This window comes from Oncorhynchus tshawytscha, linkage group LG26 (assembly GCF_018296145.1).
Source record: "Oncorhynchus tshawytscha isolate Ot180627B linkage group LG26, Otsh_v2.0, whole genome shotgun sequence".
Taxonomy (NCBI): domain Eukaryota; kingdom Metazoa; phylum Chordata; class Actinopteri; order Salmoniformes; family Salmonidae; genus Oncorhynchus; species Oncorhynchus tshawytscha.
This window is the reverse complement of record NC_056454.1, coordinates 22,643,449-22,659,565: the sequence shown is the minus strand read 5'-3', so window position 1 is coordinate 22,659,565 and position 16,117 is coordinate 22,643,449. Positions and strand designations below refer to the sequence as shown.

At 48.3% G+C, this 16,117-nt stretch overlaps 1 protein-coding gene across 1 annotated transcript in view; it reads left to right on the top strand.

The window, feature by feature from the left end:
- The window catches only part of LOC112225020 (interleukin-1 receptor accessory protein-like 1-B), a 173,932-nt gene that overhangs the window by 5,057 nt on the left and 152,758 nt on the right, over positions 1 to 16,117 (top strand). The window contains exon 2 of the mRNA XM_042306867.1: positions 7,955 to 8,108. Coding sequence (XP_042162801.1) covers positions 7,955 to 8,108 — 154 coding nt within the window. The remainder of the gene's footprint in view (positions 1 to 7,954; positions 8,109 to 16,117) is intronic.

The following is a 16,117-nucleotide window of genomic DNA, read 5'->3' as shown; positions in this document are numbered from 1 at the left end:
CGCAATCTCACCTACTGTTTCCCCTCCCTCTTTGTTCTGATCTACCACAATTACCCCCATATTCACACTGCCTTCCTCTCCTACTTTTCCAACCACATCTGCCCACCTTCTCTCTTTCCCTGCACCCGTATTATTTTCATCCCTTCGCGGTGGTGCATTATTTGCACCCGCACTAAAGCTACTACCAGGCTCAGCTCGCTCATTCTCGGGACAATTACGCACCAAATGCCCCTCTCTTCCACATCAAAAACATTTCATTGATTCAGTAGATGCATAGAAGACATAATCAAATCCATCAATCTTAAAACTAAACGCTAAATTCAGTTCATCTCCTTCCTTTTTAAAATCATATGCACTTGTCTCCTATGAGACACGACATGTTTCAACAACGGAGATTTACATCCAAAAAGAACCTTCTTTATTGTAGATACGATTTGACCATGACGAGATAACTCTCGCTCTAACACTTCATCTCTAACAAATGGTGGCACGTTAGAAAGCATAACTTTCTTCGCCGGATTCATAAGCGGAAATACCGGCGTCTGTGTCTCCCGCAACACAACACCCCTCTCAACTATTTTATTCACCTTTTCAATTGAATCTAAGAATATCACTACAGCGCTATTCATCCTTGAGGCTGATTTGATGCTATCATACCCAATGATAGCACCCACAGCCAAGCTACATTCTTCCACTGAACACCCGGCCGCAGCAGGAATCTTTACTCCATGCCTCCGACTAAGTTTTTCAAACTCTTCATTTCCGCGAGTGGCCATAGCAACCAGCCCCACCCGCTGGTTGTGCCCTTGCGAAAAACCAACCTCAAAGCAAAGATCCCACCACCCCTATACGTGCTTAGTGATAGTTTAAACAAAATACCCTTAAAACAACTAAACTAATCAATATATATATATATACACATACCAAAACCCGATAGAGTGAAAAGAAATTCCATTCGCTCTCACAATCACTCCTACTTGACAACTCTCTCCCAGCATGCACTCCCAGGATGCACTCCAACGAGAGAGAGAGAGAGAGAGAGAGAGAGAGAGAGAGAGAGAGAGAGAGAGAGAGAGAGAGAGAGAGGAGAGAGAGAGAGAGAGAGAGAGAGAGAGAGAGGGAGAGAGAGACAGAGAGAGAGAGGGGAGAGAGACAGAGAGAGAGAGAGGGGGGACAGTCAGAGAGAGAGAGAGAGAGAGAGAGACAGAGAGAGAGAGAGACATAGAGAGAGAGAGAGAGACATAGAGAGAGAGAGAGACAGTGACATAGAGAGAGAGAGAGACAGTGACATAGAGAGAGAGAAGCGATTCCCAAACCTTCCACAACAAAGCCATCACCTACAGAGAGATGAACCTGGAGAAGAGTCCCCTAAGCAAGCTGATCCTGGGGCTCACAAACAAACAAAACAAACAAAAACACACCCTACAGAGCCCCAGGACAGCAGCACAATTAGACCCAACCAAATCATGAGAAAACAAAAAGATAATTACTTAACACATTGGAAAGAATTAGCAAAAAAACAGAGCAAACTAGAATGCTATTTGGCCCTACACAGAGAGTACACAGCGGCAGAATACCTGACCACTGTGACTGACCCAAAATTAAGGAAAGCTTTGACTATGTACAGACTCAGTGAGCATAGCCTTGCTATTGAGAAAGGCCGCCGTAGGCAGACATGGCTCTCAAGAGAAGACAGGCTATGTGCACACTGCCCACAAAATGAGGTGGAAACTGAGCTGCACTTCCTAAACTCCTGCCCAATGTATGACCATATTAGAGAAACATATTTCCCTCAGATTACACAGATCCACAAAGAATTCGAAAACAAATCCAATTTAGAAAAACTCCCATATCTACTGGGTGAAATTCCACAGTGTGCCATCACAGCAGCAAGATTTGTGACCTGTTGCCACGAGAAAAGGGCAACCAGTGAAGAACACACACCATTGTAAATACAACCCATATTTATGCTTATTTATTTTATCTTGTGTCCTTTACCATTTGTACATTGTTAAAACACTGTATATATAATATGACATTTGTAATGTCCTTATTGTTTTAAAACTTCTGTATGTGTAATGTTTACTGTTAATTTTTATTGTTTATTTCACTTTATATATTATCTACCTCACTTGCTTTGGCAATGTTAACACATTTTTCCCATGCCAATAAAGCCCCTTGAATTGAATTGAATTGAGAGACAGAGAGAGAGAGACAGTGACAGAGAGACAGAGAGAGAGAGACAGAGAGAGAGACAGTGACAGAGAGACAGTAACAGAGAGAGAGACAGACAGAGAGAGAGAGACAGTGACAGAGAGAGGAAAAGGAGAGAAAATGGATAGAGAGTGAATGGGGGAAAGAAAAACGTCACCTCTCCGTCAACCCTAATCAGCACAGTTGACCCAGCAGGGTCCCAAAATCCACTGCCTCCTGCCCAGCCAATGGAGAACACACCTGGGCTGCCCCAAGCACAGCGTGCCCTCAACCCTGGAACTCACCCTGCAGCTAGGGCTGACTGAGCACGGGAGTTTTAAATAACCTTTATTGGGTCTGGGGACAAACAACACGACAACACTCACACAAAACCATAGTTACATATCAATTAAAAACACAACACCAAATCTTCCTCCACAGTAACTAAACACAACAGCCTCTGAATACCCCATATCCTCATAAACAGATCAATGTTATTAACCATTTTGTAATAGTCAAATTCAACCCTCAGTCTTGCTGCCAACATCCCCTCCATCCCCTCCCTCCAGCACCCTTCCCCTATAAGACAGCTGGGGTAATACCCATTTCCACCTTGACAGTCTGGCACACACTTTCTCCACTACACCCTCCCAGTTCTTTTTCTGAAAGACATCGGAGCCCCCAAAGTCTCCAAAGTCTTCACCCCATCGCTGCCCCACTGAATCCCCCTGGTAACCGTGGAGCGGACCCTGTCTGAAGGCCCCCTGGTAACCATGGAGCGGACCCCGTCTGAAGCCCCCTGGTAACCGTGGAGCGGACCCTGTCTGAAGCCCCCTGGTAACCGTGGAGCGGACCCCGTCTGAAGCCCCCTGGTAACCGTGGAGCGGACCCTGTCTGAAGCCCCCTGGTAACCGTGGAGCGGACCCTGTCTGAAGCCCCCTGGTAACCGTGGAGCGGACCCCGTCTGAAGCCCCCTGGTAACCGTGGAGCGGACCCTGTCTGAAGCCCCCTGGTAACCGTGGAGCGGACCCCGTCTGAAGCCCCCTGGTAACCGTGGAGCGGACCCTGTCTGAAGCCCCCTGGTAACCGTGGAGCGGACCCTGTCTGAAGCCCCCCTGGTAACCGTGGAGCGGACCCCGTCTGAAGCCCCCCTGGTAACCGTGGAGCGGACCCTGTCTGAAGCTGACCTGCTCACAGTGATTCGCTCTTTTCCCAATTGACTCTAGCTGAGGAGGCCCCCTCATACACCTTTAAAGCGTTTGAGAGAAACTTAACATCCTCACCCCCTGTAATAAAAACTATCACGTCATCTGCATACACAGACAGTGCTACCGTGAGACCCTTCATTACCCCAGGCACAGAGAAACCAGTAAGCCTCTCTCTTAAAAAACAAAGTAATGGTTCAATTGCCAGATAATATAACTTCCCTGAAATTGGGCATCCCTACCTGATACCCCTTTGTACAGGGTTGGGGCAGCTCAAACCACCCCCCACCCAGGCCCCAGTATAGAGTAAACTCATCCAAGACAAAAAAAACATCCCCAAAACCAAAAGCTTTCATTGTTTTGAATGACTACTGGTGGTCTACACGGTCAAAGACCTTCTCCTGATCCAAAGAAGTTTACAAATGTCTAAAACATCTCTTATCAGAAACAAGTTATCAACAATAGAGAGGTCAGGTCCAGTCAGTCTGGTCCAACAGCCCCAGATACTGTTTCAACCTGTCTGAGAGACATTTAGATACAATTTGTTAGAAGAGCCAATGAAAGCACAGCACATTGACAGGAAACAGGAAGAGAAAAGATTCACACACCACTTCAGAAAAATCCCCCCCAACAGATCCCAAAAAGTCCTTATAGAACTCAGATGGTAAAGCATCGATGCCAGGGGCTCGGCCTGATGAGAGCCTCATAACGGCTGTGGACAGCTCCAGCTCCTCCTATAGAAAGAGAAAAGAAAAGCAGAAGAAAGCACAGAGAAACCAGACAAACAGAAAGGAAAAGCAGAAGAAAGCACAGAGAAACCAGACAAACAGAAAAAAACACCCTATGAGTCATGATCATCATTGTTTTAATTTTCTCTTAACCTGACCACGTTTCCCACCACCTGTTGCTGCCGTAACAGCAGTAACACATTCCTCAAGCGAAAACGCTTCTTCTCACTCAGCTGGTCTAACCCCACCATCTTCTGTAACATCACAGCTGACATCACAAACTTATCAACATAGAAAAAATCTGCCAATTTGACAGATTTCCCAAAAGTCTGATCCAGGAACCCATTTACCTCCTCCAGATTGTAAATTGTCACCTCCTCCACTACCTGGGAGACTAGCTTCACATAAACCCACTCCTGTACCCCATCACTTATACTGGGCATCTCCTCCATTACCCGGGAGACTAGCTTCACATAAACCCACTCCTGTACCCCATCACTTATACTGGGCATCTCCTCCACTACCTGGGAGACTAGCTCCACCTGAACCCCCTCCTGTACCCCATCACTTGTACTGGGCATCTCCTCCACTACCTGGGAGAATAGCTCCACATGAACCCCCTCCTGTACCCCATCACTTGTCTCCTCCACTACCTGGGAGACTAGCATCTCCTCCACTACCTGGGAGAGACTAGCTCCACATGAACCCCCTCCTGTCTCCTCCACCCCATCACTTACCCCACTGGGCATCTCCTCCACTACCTGGGAGACTAGCTCCACCTGCTCCTGTACCCCATCACTTATACTGAACCCCACTCCTGGGAGACTACCCCATCACTTGTACACTGGGCATCTCCTCCACTACCTGGGAGACTAGCTCCACCTGACCCCCTCCTGTACCCCATCACTTGTACTGGGCATCTCCTCCACTACCTGGGAGACTAGCTCCACATGAACCCCCTCCTGTACCCCATCACTTGTACTGGGCATCTCCTCCACTACCTGGGAGACTAGCTCCACATGAACCCCCTCCTGTACCCCATCACTTGTACTGGGCATCTCCTCCACTACCTGGGAGACTAGCTCCACATGAACCCTCTCCTGTACCCCATCACTTATACTGGGCATCTCCTCACCAGTCTGGGGAAATTGCTCCTCAGATCTGTCCTTACCTCCTACAACAACATTTTTCTGCTGCATAACAGACGCTATGTTCCCCTCTGGTACAAGTTGAAACTCGGTACCCTCAACACGGACAACTTGTACCTCAGCAGCAGGTTCTTGTGGCTGCTCAACCACTGTCGGCCCACCTCTCCCTACATCATTGGGCCCAGGCATTACGAGGACCACCTGCGCCCCTCCCTCCGCCTTCTCCCTTTTCGGGCAAGCATGTCACTTATGGCCAATATCACCACACTCAAAACGCCGTTGACTGCCCGTACTAGCATAAGCCATATACAGTCTGTTGTCACACTTGACTTTAAACGATAACTCCAAAGTCTGCTCCGTTGAGTCCAAAAACATAAACACCTGTCGCTGAAACGACATGACCTGTTTCAGAGCCGGGTGTTTGAAACGACATGACCTGTTTCAGAGCCGGGTGTTTGAAACGACATGACCTGTTTCAGAGCCGGGTGTTTGAAACGACATGACCTGTTTCAGAACCGGGTGTTTGAAACGACATGACCTGTTTCAGAGCCGGGTGTTTGAAACGACATGACCTGTTTCAGAGCCGGGTGTTTGAAACGACATGACCTGTTTCAGAGCCGGGTGTTTGAAACGACATGACCTGTTTCAGAGCCGGGTGTTTGAAACGACATGAGCTGTTTCAGAGCCAGGTGTTTGAAACGACATGACCTGTTTCAGAGCCGGGTGTTTGAAACGACATAACCTGTTTCAGAGCCGGGTGTTTGAAACGACAAGACCTGTTTCAGAGCCGGGTGTTTGCAACCCAAGGGGACAATCCTAATTGAACTTGCAAACTTCCCAAAGCACAATAACTCGCGCTTCAATAGCTCATTGGGAATAGACGGTGGTACATTCGAAATCGTTACCCTTGTTGACAGAGAAAAAAGCTGCGATCAACCAGACACTCTTCTATAAGAAGTACACCATGCTCAACCATACAATCAACCAGACACTCTTCTTTAAGAAGTACACCATGCTCAACCATACGATCAACCAGACACTCTTCTTTAAGAAGTACACCATGCTCAACCATACGATCAACCAGACACTCTTCTTTAAGAAGTACACCATGCTCAACCATACGATCAACCAGACACTCTTCTATAAGAAGTACCCCATGCTCAACCATACGATCAACCAGACACTCTTCTATAAGAAGTACACCATGCTCAACCATACGATCAACCAGACACTCTTCTTTAAGAAGTACACCCTGCTAAACCATACGATCAACCAGACACTCTTCTTTAAGAAGTACACCCTGCTAAACCATACGATCAACCAGACACTCTTCTATAAGAAATACCACCACCACTTCATTCATCCGCGACGCATAAGCAGCATTCTCATTTCCTACCTTCTCTCGTACGGCGACCAGAAACTCCTCCACAGTGACAGTAGCTTCAGTAACACACGTAAAGCCGGGCCGAAGTGACAGGGACGGCGTCCCCATGTGGGTCGCCATCCCCACCAAAGCCAGGGCAATTTCCACAAGAAAAACAATCAACTTAATTCTACCACAACAAATAAATAAGATAAATAATCACCTGTGTAGGAAAACCACCAAGAAAAGTAAAACAAGACAAGAAGGAAAAAACAGATGTAACTTCAGACAACACTCGCACTCGCTCATACAATTCCCAGCATGCACCAAACACTCCCAGCATACAGAGAGAGAAAAAGTGTGTGTGTGTGTCCTCTAAATGCTCTTAGCCTAAGATATCTATTATCTGACTCTCGAGTTACCTTTCTCACCTGAGTTCTCCCCTGTTGAGGTCAGGCATGGCCTGCGGATCACAGCACGCATCCCAGGGAGCGGCCCAGGCCAAACTAATCAAAGGCAGATCAGTGGTAGATTAGCCAGTCGGACTCGACCTCCAGGTTTTCCCAGAATTCAATTAAGGCTTGGATAATGACTGGGAGCGCTGGAACCTGGAGTTATTTGGATTGCTCTGCAGCCGAGCTGATTGAATTCCGAGGGTTGCCGCGAGCTATGGTGGAATAGAATCCTCTGAGCCAGAGTTGTCCCTGCCAGAGAGGGAGGAGAGTACCCGGAGTGAGGAGCCTATGTACACTCTGCCTATGTACACACACACGCACACAAACCACACATACATACGCACACACACATACACGCCACACACACACACAAACACATTATTTTGCCAGTGGAGACTTTTCAAATGACATTCCGTGTCCTTACCAGTCGGAGAATATTGAATCTGGAGTATCCAGTTCAGTGCAATACACTTCTATCAAATAAGTAGGATAACTCTTCCCATATGGGTTCTCTCTAGTTGGCAGTGATACACTATGCATTCCACTGCTCTCTTTACAGTCCTCTCTACTGTCTAGATAATATAATGACTCTGTTTGGTCTCCTCTTCCCCAATGTCCTTAACTGTAATAGATGCCACTATCCAAAGCAACTTAGCGTTGACAAATTCAGTATGTGACCAATGCAGAAATCAAAGACATCATGCATAGGCCACCTCAACAGAACTTCCATTGCTGTTGTTGGTGTTGAGAGATAACAATCCAACCTGTTCTCTATGTTATGATGATTTCATGTGTCTCAGTGTCAATAGCACTATAGCCCCATGTTGTATTTTGTGTGTTTGTGTGTGTGTGTGACTCCCAGGAGTGTCGTCCTAAGCAGTGGCGGGCCTCCATCCTCCAGAGAAGAGACTCTCTGTCCATCAGAGAGGTCAAAGAGGACGACATCGGCAACTACACCTGTGAGGTCACCTTCGGGGCCTTCGTGGTACACAGGACCACTGAGCTCACCGTCACAGGTAAGATGGAGGGTGGGATGAAGCGGTGTACCTCTTTAGGATATCACTTCCTCTTCCTGCAGCGTTTTTCAGCTTTTTGACTTTTCTCCATTCTACTGCTTTGCGTTTGTGTTGTATATTGTAGGTGATTCTCTCTCACACACACACACACACACACACACACACACACACGCACGTCTCTCTATAGTGCTGTGGCCTCCTGCTGGTGTGTTAATTGATGTTGAAGTGTTGGCCCGTAATGCATGTCTTGGTCCAGATCAGCACTTTACAACCTGCCAAACACTGCTAAGCCCCTTCCACACAAAAAGCTAAAGAGCCAGGACCAAGGTCAGGGAGACACACACACACACATACAGGCCCGCAAACGTGAATGCACACACACTTGCATACACACATGCTTGCATACACACATACACATCTGAATGCTTGCACACACGTATCAAACACGCAGACATATGCACACACACACACACCAACACACACTCACGTAAGTCCTCTTTTTATGTAGACCAAACACGCATGCTCAGTCAGCCCTAGCTGCAGGGTGAGTTCCAGGGTTGAGGGCACGCTGTGCTTGGGGCAGCCCAGGTGTGTTCTCCATTGGCTGGGCATGAGGCAGTGGATTGTGGGACCCTGCTGGGTCAACTGTGCTGATTAGGGTTGACGGAAAGGTGACGTTTTTCTTTCCCCCATTCGCTCTCTATCCATTTTCTCTCCTTTTCCTCTCTCTGTCACTGTCTCTCTCTCTCTCTGTATTTCTCTCTCTCTCTGTCTTTCTCTCTGTCTCTCTCTATCTCTTTCTCTCTCTGTCTCTCTGTTTCTCTGTCTGTCTCTCTCTCTCTGTCTCTCTCCGTCTCTCTGTCTCTCTCTGTCTCTGTCTTTCTCTCAGTCTCACTCTCTGTCTCTGTCTCTCTCTGTCTGTCTCTCTCTGTCTGTTTCTGTCTCTCTCTGTCTGTCTCTCTCTCTCTCTGTCTCTCTCTCTCTCTGTCTCTCTTTCTGTCTCTTTCTCTCTCTCTGTCTCTCTTTCTGTCTGTCTGTCTGTCTCTGTCTCTCTCTGTCTGTCTCTCTCTGTCTCTCTCTCTCTGTCTCTCTCTCTCTCTGTCTCTCTCTGTCTCTCTCTCTCTCTGTCTCTCTCTGTCTCTCTCTGTCTCTCTCTCAGGAATCAGAATGTTGTATTACACTGCCATTGCAATATGACCTGATCTGGTTACTAACACAGCTCTTCTAGGCCTGTTTAAAATCCTGTGTGTTTCATTGTAGGTTTTTGTCTCCATATCTCTCTGTGTATCCTGATTCACTCCCAGGGTTAGTTCTGCTTAGCCAGCGGAGAGATGCTGAGCTCTTGTCACTGGGTTAGTTCTGCTTGGCCATTAGATACAGACAGGGAGGGAGCAGATGTATCTGGAATACAGTGCATTAATGAATTGAGGCAGATAGAGGAACTAGAGAAATGGAGTTCTCTAACTGCTTTTCACTGTGTAGACTACTGCTCCAAATACGTGTGTGTGTGTGTGTGTGTGTGTGTGTGTGTGTGTGTGTGTGTGTGTCTGCATTGAAATGTTTCTTTTTGCGTGTGTGTGTCTGATTTGTGTCCCCTGTGCTGTTTATTTCTAAAGCTGGTCATTGCTCTTGTGCAATGTGGTACAGATAGGATACAGGGAGCAGCTACTATCTGACTGAGATGGAACAGTCCTCCAACAAGACCTTCCTTTGGACAAGGCAGGGGCGTGATCCCGAAAACCAAGCTTCCTAATAGGTTGACTCAGTGATTGATGGCCATGGGTTTTATCCCCGGCAGGGCTCAATAAGTATGAGGCCGATAGGAAACAGATACACTGCATCTCTTTTTATTACCTCGCCCACATCACACCAGTGTGTTTGAATGTGTGTGTTTGCGTGCTTGTGTGTGTGATGGTGCGTTTGTAGTACGGTATGTTCAGCACAGCGTGTTCTGCATGTCAGAGTGCTTTTTTGTGTGTGTGTGTGTGTGTGTGTGTGTGTGTGTGTGTGTGTGTGTGTGTGTGTGTGTGTGTGTGTGTGTGTGTGTGTGTGTGTGTGTGTGTGTGTGTGTGTGTGTGTGTGTGTGTTTTAGCATGTCAGTATGACCTCCATGTAATGGTTGGGGCCATAAAAACTTTATGGAGGTTATAAATACAGAGCACCCGGCTAATGACATAGAGGAGGGATATAGAGAGAGAGAGAGAGATTTGAGAGCAAGCAAGAGAGAGCAAGGAAGCAAGCAAATTGTTACATTTAACATAGAATAGCACTTTTTCTCTCCCACTGTCCCTCTCTCCTTCCCTCTCGTTCTCTCTCTGTCTTTCCCTTCTCGCTCTCTTTTTCTCAGTGTGCGTAAACCTCTTGTCCTCTGTGTATATATGACAGTTTGGAAGAATATCTCCACTTCCTTGTTTATTTGACGTTAAAGCACCTCAGTTCTGACAGAAAACATGCTGGGCTCATAAGAGGTACAATACGCCTGCTGGAATTACACTTCAATCAAATGTACTGGCAAAACACACACACACACAATAACACATACGCATGCATGCACACACACACACACACACACACACACACACACACACACACACACACACATTTACAACTGCTTGAGGTCCTTTTCCCCATGTTCACAGTAATGGAGTGTCAGTGACTCGTCAAAAACAACGGGGAAGTAATTTTGTGTGACACACAGGTCTGATAGTGGGTAGTGTTCCCTATCCCAACCTTAACCATTAGGGGGAGTGACAAAATACATTATCCTGGATCAGTTGTTTGGCGTCAGTAAACTCTGAAACACAAAAGCCCTGTTGTAGAAGTGTAAGCCAGGTCTTTACAACACGGGACCACATCTCCATTTCTTGTGGGCTCCATTCTTGCTGGTTTTCTTTTCTATCTTGTAGTTAAATGACTGATTTAGTGTTGCTGATTAGCTCACAACTCACCTGGTGTAAAAGGTCCCTGGTCTGAATCAATCCCTGATTAGAGGGGAAGGATGGACAATAGCAGTGGTGAGGACCATAGTGGACTCCTCCGATCTATGAGCAACATCTGGGTTTCACCAGTGTTCTTCAGGGTTGTTTTACTGCTTCTTTTAGTTTGGTGTAAAAACAAAACACATGCTATCATTGATTGGCCAGATATTTCAACCACATGGTTACCCAGGTGTTAATCAGTCTCTGATTGAAACACAAGGTTAAGAACCAGCAGACACAGCAGCCGTAGTGTACCAGATAATGTATGTTCACTCCTGCTTTACACCAACCCAGTAAAGGCAAGGAATCTATGCTCGTCAGGGCTGCGTCATAAGCAGGGACGTTTCTCTATTAAACCTATCACAATATACCATAGAACCATTTCATCTCATTAAAAGACTATACCATTAGGCAACTTGCCCTATTAAATGCGTACTGCAGGGCTAGAGTAAGATTGTCTCATATCAGCTGTATGGTGTCGGGTCCTTTCCATTGTTAAAACCAACCCATCTTCTCCTCGAGTGGGCGTGAGATGATCTACCTTTTATCACTTCCTGATAAAACCGCCACATCCCCGAGGGCAAACGTAAAAGGCCAAACTTCATTTGGCGGACTAATGTTGTAGTTTATTTAATAGGCTAGGAGGATGAAGGAGGTCATTAAGTTTAACTGGTCTTAAACACAGCGCAATACAGACTGCCCTCAGCTGTAACCCTAGCCTGATCTGGAGAGAGTGTAGTGTGTGTGTGTGTCTATGTGTGTCTGTGTGTGTCTGTACACACCAAAAAAAAGTTGGTTATATTCGGAAGGGTGATGGTTCTATGTGGAACTATAATGACTCAAATCACCCTTTAAGCTCTTCAATGGTTCTTTACAGTTCACAAAGGGGTTCTTTTCTCTTTTAGTGTTAATTCAAATGTAGGGGAAGTGGCTCATTTGAATATTTTGGGGCATGGTTTGGTCACAGCTCTTTTTGTTAGTGAGAGTGTCATTCCAGTTCATCTAATGTGGTGTGTTATGCTATCACGTGTTATATGACTATGGCTAGTGACAGTGTCTTGTGTCTATTGAGAATGGTTGACTAAATCAGTCAGTGGTTCTCAATTCTCTCCTCAGGGCCCCCCAGCTGATCCAGAGGTAGCTCACTTGATTCAACTTGTCAATTAACACAGTAATAACACCGTTGGAATATAATATGGCTGACCAGAATAAAAACACTGTACGGTTCTTCAAAAGGATCTACAAAGAACCTTTCAGATTGAGAAGGTTCTTTGTTGAACCTTAAAAAAAATCGACTTACCCCAAAAGAGGGTCATAAACATATAGGTTATCACGGTTCAGGTCAGCCAGATGCAGACCATGTCAAAGTGACAACAGTTTATTAATCAAACAGGGGCAGGCAAAAGGCAGGTCAAGGGCAGGCAGAGGTCAGTAATCCAGATAGATGGGGCAAAGGTACAGGACGGCAGGCAGGCTCAGGGTCAGGGCAGGCAGAATGGTCAACATCGGAAAAACTAAGAAACAGGAACAATCGAGAGACAGGAGCAGAGTAAACATGAGACAAAGAGCTGTGAGACATGGGTTTAACTCTGGACACATGAAAAGTAGAATGTATATGAAGGGTACAGGGCAACAGAAGAAGAACAGCAGAGGGGCTAATGACTTTGGAGATGGGAAACGGGCCGATAAACCAGGGGTAGAGTTTTCGGGATTCCACCCGGAGGGGCAGATCCCGGGTGGACAGCCATACCTTCTGCCACAGCCAATACCGGGGAGCCGGGGATCCGGTGGCGAGCTGCTTGTCGTCAATACCTGGAGGTGGTCTTTAGGAGGGCAGACCGGGCTCTCCTCCAGGTATGACGACAGCAGCGGACAAACATCTGGGCAGAAGGTATGCCGACCTCTTCTTCCTGTTCAGGGAAGAGCGTGGGCTGTGTTGCCATCAGACGGTGCAGACCCATGACAAAGTCCCCCCCCCGGAGTTAGGCTGGGAACACTGCACCTCACAGACCTGCGTCCCTATTCCCCAGCTAAGTGCTGTCGCCAGGCACGAAGTGGGAAGGATGGTCTCGGGTCCCGAGGTAGTAGTCATGGGGCAATAGCGGCGTGACAGCGCATCCGGCTTGACATTATTGGATACCGGCCGGTACGAGAGGTAGAAGTTGAGCCATGTGAACAGCAGGGCCCATCTAGCTTGCCTGGAATTGAGGCACTTGGCGGTGCAGAGATACTCCAGGTTCTTGTGGTCAGTCCACACAATGAACGGATGTTCCTCCCCCTCCAGCCAGTGCCGCCATTGCTCCAACACCATCTTCACCACGAGAAGCTCACGATTCTCCACATCATAGTTATTTTCCATCGGCCTCTGCCACGAACTGACGGGATGGGTCAGGACGAACCAAGATGGGAGCTGTGGTGAAGCGATGTTTAAAGTTTGAAGTTGACGAACCACAGGAAACGTTGCAGCTGCACCCTGGAGGTAGACCGGGGTCAATTCACTCCCTCTCTCACCTTCCCGGGATCTATTTGTACACTCCCTGCAGTGATGATGTAACCTAGAAAAGGGATGGTGGAGCGATGGAACTCGCACTGCTCTGCTTTTACAAACAGCTGGTTCTCCAGGAGGCGTTGGAGAACCTGTTGAACCTAGGGAGAACCTGAGCACATGTTGGGTGGAGCGGGAGAAGACGAGGATGTCATTGACGTAGACAAAGACCAACCGGTTCAACATGTCGTGGAGAACATCATTAACCAGAGCCTGGAACACAGCAGGGGCATTGGTAAGGCCAAATGGCATGGCCAGATACTCGTAGTGATTGCTGGCCATGTTGAAGGCGGTCTCCACGCATCCCCCTCCCGTATTCTGCACCAGGTGATAGGCATTCCATAGATATAGCTTGGAAAACACGGTGGCCCCCTGGAGCGGCTCGAAGGTCGAGGAGATGAGGGGTAGCAGGTAGCGTTTCTTCACCTTTATGTCGTTGAGACCCCGGTAGTTGATGCACGGGGCCTTGTCCTTCTCCACAAAGAAGAACCCTGTGCTGGCAGGAGAGGAAGATGAATGGATGAATCCTGCAACTAGGGAGAACCCAATGTAGGTCTCCATCGCCTTGGTCTCTGGCCCCGACAGAGAGTACAGTCGTCCCCGGGGCAGAGTAGTGCTGGGGAGAAGGTCAATCCCGCAGTCAGATGGTCAGTGCGGCGGAAGCGAAGTGGCCCGGGCCTTGTTGAACACCTCCCTACCATCAGGAGGCATGAGGATTTGCTTTGTGGCCTTATGGAGGGGGTCCACACCTTGGCCGAATGCCATGACTGGGTGTTGGACATCTTGCTGGAGCAATTCCACAGGTTGGCTGGGAGGCACCTCCCTGGTACTCCGCGAGAATGACGGAGAGGTCCGGGGCAACTTCAAGAGGCCCCAGGATTACATCCCGGGGCAGGTTGTGCTGACTTCAGGCAATGGGCATGGCAGAATGGGCTCCAGCCCACGATGGCACCAGTAGACCAGTTAATGAGGGGATTGTGTCTCTGGAGCCAGGAGAATCCCAATACCACAGGATTCTGAGTAGACTTAATGAGCAGGAACTGTATATCCTCTATGTGGTTCCCTGACACATGTAGGTTGATGGGAGTGGTGTTGTGGGTGATCCGGCCTATAGAGCGCCCGTCCAGCGCTCTAATGTCTATGGGAATGGAGTGGGGCTGCCCAGCTCAGAAGCCAGGGTAGAGTCCAAAGAGCTCTCATCGGCCCAAGTGTCGATAAGGACCCAGAGAACAGTTCTCCATATGATCCACCAGAGTACTCGCTCCTACTGATGATCCTGGTCTTTTAACAGACAAGCGGACACAAAATGACCATGGGTTCCGCAATACAGGAAACTGTTAGTGTTGAGCCTACATAGCCATTCCGCAGGAGACAACCCAGCTCTGCCTAGTTGCATAGGCTTGGGAAACGGTGACTCAGGCATCTTTGGCAACTCTCTAGGAACCTTGGGTAGCCTCGGGTTGTCTCGGTAACTGGGCCGTCGGGGAATTCCGGGATGCCTCGGAGGAAAGGTGGAATCCTTGGACGGGCGAGCAAAATCGAATCTCCTCTCCCCCCGTCGTTGCCATAGTCGCCCATCAATGCTGATGGCCAAGGTGATGAGGGAATCGAGATCCATTGGTAATTCTCAGGCTGCAAGCTCGTACTTGATCTCCTCCGATACTCCATGTAGGAACATGTCGAACATCGCTTCCTGGTTCCAGGCACTGTCAGCTGCCAACGTGCGGAAATCCACCGCATATTCTGCCACACTGCGGGAGTCCTGCTGAAGCTGGAGTAGCTTCCGGGCAGCCTTTTTCCCAGAGACTGGGGCATCAAATACCTTCTTTATCTCTCCCACAAACTCCTCCAGACTGACCCAAATGGCCGGCTGTTGCTCCCATACAGCTGTAGCCCAGGTGAGCACCCTCCCGGACATCAGCGTGATAAGTTACGGGGGAAGGAGGAGGGCTGAAGCTCGAAGATGCGGGCACACTGAGCTAGAAACGCCCGACAGGTTCTCAATTGAAGCGTTCCAGGGGAGTTAAGCGGGGCTCCCGGGAAGGCGGAGTGACCGGTGAGGCGGGGCTGCTAACATCTGAGTTACTGAGAGGCTGTGAGGTTACCGTCGTACTAGGCGGTGGAATTGCTCCAGCAAGATATCCAACGTCATTAACCAGAGCCTGGAACACAGCTGGGGCATTGGTAAGGCCAAATGGCATGGCCAGATACTCGTAGTGACTGCTGGCCGTGTTGAAGGCGGTCTCCACGCATCCTCCTCCCGTATTCCGCACCAGGTGGTAGGCATTCCATAGATATAGCTTGGAAAACACAGTGGCCCCCTGGAGCGACTGCTAACATCCGAGTTACTGAGAGGCTGTGAGGTTACCGTCGTACTAGGCTGCCTCCCAGCCAACCTGCGGAATTGCTCCAGCAAGATATCAACACCCGGTCATGGCATTCGGCCAACGTGTGGACCCCCTCCAAAAAGGCTATGAAGCAAATCC